This window comes from Limulus polyphemus, unplaced genomic scaffold (genome assembly GCF_000517525.1).
Source record: "Limulus polyphemus unplaced genomic scaffold, Limulus_polyphemus-2.1.2 Scaffold775, whole genome shotgun sequence".
NCBI lineage: Eukaryota > Metazoa > Arthropoda > Merostomata > Xiphosura > Limulidae > Limulus > Limulus polyphemus.
Window position 1 is genome coordinate 70773 of NW_013666385.1, and position 6000 is coordinate 76772.

General features: G+C 33.0%; 1 protein-coding gene across 5 annotated transcripts in view; it reads left to right on the forward strand.

Annotated features, from left to right (window-relative positions):
• The window catches only part of LOC106460463, a 176424-nt gene that overhangs the window by 65029 nt on the left and 105395 nt on the right, over positions 1–6000 (forward strand). For all 5 annotated transcript variants that reach the window (XM_022387183.1, XM_022387181.1, XM_022387184.1 and 2 more), the window contains one exon: positions 3742–3864. In XM_022387183.1, coding sequence (XP_022242891.1) covers positions 3768–3864 — 97 coding nt within the window. In that variant the 5' untranslated portion in view covers positions 3742–3767. The remainder of the gene's footprint in view (positions 1–3741; positions 3865–6000) is intronic.

Below are 6000 nucleotides of genomic sequence, written 5' to 3' on the forward strand. Positions count from 1 at the left end.
AATTAAATATTTTGAATTGAATGCTTGCTACACGATAATACAATTGACAGAAATAATTTTAGTGGTATTGCTTCTGATGGGGACCACTGACGGAAGAATTTTAAAACAATTCATATCTTCAGGTCATAGCTAATTATAATTATTGTACACTTTATTTTCACTCGAAAGTTCTTTGTAATAATATATAATAAATGTGCATCATCTAAACTTGTAAGTAAATCAAATGAAGTATATGGCCTTTTACTTAGTTTCAAAGTTATATTTCATGACTTTACTTTATACAGTGGTTTGAGTGCATTATATTAAAATGATTCTTGAATATGTAAACCAGAAAGTCATGTGACAACCACAGCTGGTTTAAAGTTGCCATGAAACAGCATACTTCAGAACTACGTTTTGACATTGTTTGGCTTTCATACATAGTATGATATCACTATAAGTTGATTGCTGTTGGGAAGGACATGTAACAGCCCTTTCCAATGCAAAATATCCATACACTTAGATCATAAAGATGCATTTCAGACTGATGATTCAGAATTTCCTTACACATATTGGTATTGAAAAACAGAGGAATATGGAGCATCCAGAAAGAAACAGCTGTGGAAAGCAAAGTATGGAATCTTATAACAGATGAGAATCCACAAACACACAAGTCAATAGCAAAAGCTATCTACATGTTCTAGGTAACATAATTAAGAAGGATCTCCTGGAAAAGTTGCACAAGTCACATGTACAGAAATTGCTTTCTCATCATATATGTTCAACAGTTGCATATCCAAAGCAGCTGAAAAATTAAACTAGTATTTTTGCTAATTTATAGCTAAACATACTAATCAAGTTGCCAGACACAGTGCGTATGGGCTTCTGTATGATTATATGTTGAAATGGGCATTGGAAATCTGTTGACCTCATACACTAGATGGGTTATGGAGAGCAAGAAGAAAGTAGTGGTGTGCTTTTGAAATGATAGGCTTTTGCAATGGAAACTACACAGCAAGGCTATTGTCAAGATGCATGACTGTCTGATAAAGTATGACTGGTCATGGTGACATGGACTGTAATGGTGTAGTGAAACTGGGAAATCAATTTTTATAACGTACTAACCTCTGTGTAATTTTAGTATGTTTATCTTGTATCAGATATGACAGAAGGTTTATTTTCCAACCACTCGGACAGCAAGATAGTAGATAGTAAAAAAGATATATACAGTATATTTAAACACCAAAAATGGCACATATTTCAATACTTAAGAATTATGTGGTTTTAAAAAGAAAAACTGAGGCATTCCTTTAACATGTACATTAGTCTATACCCATCTATTTTGGATGTAAGATTTTGATAATCTGAAACTATTACCACTTTTATTAATCTAAGAAAACGTATATACAGTAGTTATATTAGAAAATATTAAAAATCACCAGAAATGACACATACTTCAATCCTTAAAAGTTATGTGGCTTTAAAAATGAAAATCTACCAAGTATTTCTTTAACACTTAACAGTCTGTTTTCATCTCTTTTGGCAATATATTTATGTCTGTTAGTATAATTACAACTTATTGTAAAGCTTTTCACTTCCTGTTTCATATTTTTTTGTTGTCTTAATATTAGAAAGATAGATTAAATATCAGCTCTGCTACTGATACAAAAAATAGTTCCTAGAGTCTTTTTCAGAGGTTTTTCTTCCCTTCTTGTCCAAGGTTTGCACAGGTGCTTGAATTTTGTTTAATTTTTTCAACATCTTCAAAGTGCTTGTAGATTTTCAGTAAAAGTTTTGAAAGTACTTGATTTTTATTTTGAGCTGAAATCAGCTTTACCCGAGTACATAGATGAGCAACTATTTGTTTTTATAAATGTGCAGAATTGTTGGCTAACCCTAGACAGAATGCTTTTTATTATTCATTACATGTGGCACAACCTAATCACATAGGCTAATGTGTGCCTACATTATACCAGTACACCATGTCATGCACATGTGCACACCATATAGATCTACGTGTGTACATTCTATTGAATATTTATTTGTGTATAGAGGCTCCTTGAATGCAGCAAGTGCCAAATTGTTAAAAAAAGAATTTAAAAAATTTATATAATTAACAACAAGCTATGTTTAACCTGCTAACACCTAATATGGTTTAGATTTAATTATAGTAAGGATATTTAGAAAAAAAGGTTTTGTCTTTAAAGCAAATTATAATATCTTTTTCCATGATGTAGTCTATATTGAACCCATTATTCTGTGAATCTAGGCATGTTTGATGAATTCTTATATTTTATAGATTATTTCATTTATAATATCATGCCTGGTAAATGTAAATTCAATGATGGATAGCTTCTAAATGATTTCTACAAAAACTGGCTGCTTTGTGTTTCCAGGTGTGAACACAAGGCACGATGCAAATTGTGTCCGAAGAGTTTTGACATTGCTGCTACGGGTGAAGCTGCACTGAAAAGTTGCATAAAGTCAAAAAAGCATTTGTATATAGAGAATGCAAGACAGTCAAATGAATAACTTTTTAGTTTTGTTGAGAGAAGTGGCATTAAATCTTCTGCCATCGGCATCAAAATACAGAACTTGTCTGCAAAAATCCAGAGGTAGATTTGTGATATGTTTTTCATAAAATTTGAAAATCATGGGTGAAATTTTTCAAAAAATCAATCTTGGTCATTCTTGATATTAATGCCATTCCACTGAGAAAATATTTTACGTAGGTGGGTCTTTTCTCATCGTGATATAGGTGGCTTGAAACGCATCACTCTATGGCCACAGGTTGGGATCTACTCATAAGTATGTTATAATTCTGGCCCAGATGAGTCTATCTGGTTGGGACCTGGCCAGTAGTGATGACAAATCATGTAAAATTCCACCCACGGTACATGAATTAAGTTCCAGGTGAAAAGCATCCCTTTTCTGTATGTAATGCAATTCTCCCATTAGGGTGCCAATCTTCTATTGACACACCCATGATCTATGCAGATGCTTTCAGTATGGATAATGCTCTCACCAGTCCCTCCACCTTATCAATTCCAAACTTATGATTCAATGTAATATATAGTGTGGATTTATTCTTTATTCTTTGATGCTTCATTAGTACATATATTAAATTTTTATTGAATCATCAGAATTATACCAATATTTTTTTCTAAATACTGTTTTTATTCATTTCCCAAATTTAGTTCTAGATATTACTACTGTGTCCCCAGTTGTCAATATAGAGCATAATTATAATCATATTGTTCAAAACAGTGGCCTTCATGATAGTGTGAATTCTGCTTTCATGCTCTCATAGTAACATCAATGGTCTTTGAAAATGGAAAGTCTTTGAAAAAGTCCTTGAATGTTTTCTTGCCAATCCTGTATGAACCCTATTATTTGACATCTCATTATAGCCAACATTCTAATATTATTAAAGTATTGCAATCTCACAATCATTTGCTTTTTATTGAATTTTCTAAAAGTTTGAATTCTCATGTTCAAATTTTCCTGTGATGAGTCTTCTTCCTTTATGCTACATCTTCCCCCAGAAACAATGATTATTATTTTTTAAATATCACCGTGTATCAATATCTTTCAAGTTAGTCTGGTATTTTTTGATTTTTCCAGTGTGTAGTATGTTGTTAGTACTGAAAAAATATCAGTCCTTTTTTCTCCCTTTAGTTAACATATGGTATTTTATTCATGTTTCTTCCATTTAATTATCCTATCTATTTTTTTTCACTTGTTTTATTACTCTTTTCATAGGAAAAACGTTGTCCTAAAGTGTAACCATGGCTACATCTCGTACTCCAAGGGTGATCACTCCAGATTATTCCCCTATTGAAGGTCTTGATGATGAACCATCAGACAAAAAAGTTACAGAAACTGGTAAGTTACCTCCTAACATGGCAACATAAACTGATCTTTAGTTGCATTAGTAGAAAAATGTTTTAAGAGTGTGTAGGCTATAAATAAATACAAGAGTAACACACCTCAAATGGTATTAAGGTATACCTGTCAAGTACTAGAGGTTTGTTTTAGTGACTAGATTTGTTAGTAGTTTAGAAAATATAGTCTGAATATTGCTCATACTCTTCAAATTATGAAACTACTGTTAATTAAGCATAAATGCAGCCAAACAAAAAAAAAAATGAAAATAAAGAATATAAATAAATTGTAATCTAGAATAAAATAAAATCAGGATGACAATAAAGTAAGACCAGTATTAATTTAATAATCTAAAAGCTCAAAGCACAAATTTTTAGCCCTCTGCACATTCTTCCAAAGCTGGGAGACCTCCTACTGCAGCCAGCAATTTTCAAGTTGGCAAGCTATGCTACTCTTCATGTTATAGTGACTGTTGAACTCCTTTTGGCATAAAGCCCAGGCTTCCATTCATATGTTAAGTTCAATGTTAGATGGTTCCTTTGTTCACGGTCTCCATGATTGCTATTGATAGTATTTATAAAACACCTGTTGAGATGCTAGCCACATTAGACATTTGATTAGCTTGTTCCTTCTGTTTATGGCTGTTATTCTTCCTTCTTGATTTCTTGAGGGTATGGAAATCTTATTTTGGGTTGGGGATGAGGTGGTCCCATTGGAGATTGGAAGTCACCTCACACCTATTTTGGAGCAGCCTTTCACCAGGCAAAGTACAGGAGCTTGACACTCCTTTTCAGCTGATGACGACTTCCCAGGGGTTGGTTAAAGAGGAGCCAAGGATAAAGTAGTGGGGCCATAATAGTAGTGGTTTGCTCAGTTTATAGTTCTGTGGGCTTCTCCACTGACTGGAGTCTCTTGCTTAGGCCTGACTGACATGTCACATCATGCAGGGCCTTTACTTGAATTAAAGATGCTAGGACCTAGTCATCATACACAGTGAGTTAAAAGTATTCCAATTTAAGTGTTGGAGGTCAGGTTCATAAGCTAGTTATTGGTTCAAAGTGAGGAACCCAGTGGTAAAAAAAGTTATTATTAAAAACTCCAACTTGATTCAGTTTCTGATGCCCCAGAAGACCAGTTAGCAATGCAGGTTAAGTGTCACAGCAAATCAGGGCATAAAAAAAGAAAAAGATCTTATCCAGACAATACATAAATGTTACTTTTTTACATTAAAAACTGTGAATGCACTCACCTCTGTACTCAAGAATAATTTGTCACCTGTGAATGTCCATGCTTGTATTCCTGACAATGGCTTCACTGATCAGTGAACACTGTTATCTCACAGATATATGTTTTTACACTTGTCTTATCACAGAAGCAGAGTACTGGTTCTATTGAGGAAGTGTATAAGAATTGCAAACTTGTTTTTCACATCAAATACTGAAATTAAGCCCACTACAAGTAGTGGCAAGTGCCTCCATTCTTCAGTATTTTATAATATTTGTTCACAATGTCAAATTGCCTTCAGAAATGAGTTAAATATAATATGAATAAATAGGTAAAGTTAAAACAAAGATAATGTCATAATTACATAACTGTGTTTAATTAACATTCATAACAAAATTATAGTATTTTGGCACTTGTGTATAAAGTTAAAATCATAAACAATATTCAACTTTAAACTGGTACACAATTAAAAACATTTCATTTAGACCTAGCTATGGCCTTCAAAAAGTTGACGACTCTACATGTTTCGACGTTACAACGTCATCCTCAGGAGTGAATTACAAGACAATAACCAAAGTATTTATAGCTTGTTAGTAGGTCATTGACCTGTATGTTATGTAGAGTGTCTTTTATACCCGTTGATTGGTTTTTAAATACAATTTTAATTGTGTATTATACAATGTTGATCATTTGAGTATTTTAATATCACCATCTAGTAGTCTGAAAAACTCACTATGTCAAATAAACACAAAAACAATGTGTGTAAAATCGTACAGAGTGACATATTCTGCAAAGGCATATGTAGTCCATTTCAGTTGTTATATGTTAGACAGACATTCCCAACCTGGGGTACATTTGCACTTCTCAGGGGGTACATAGGGGTCTGAGAGTATAATCATGGTTTACACTTTA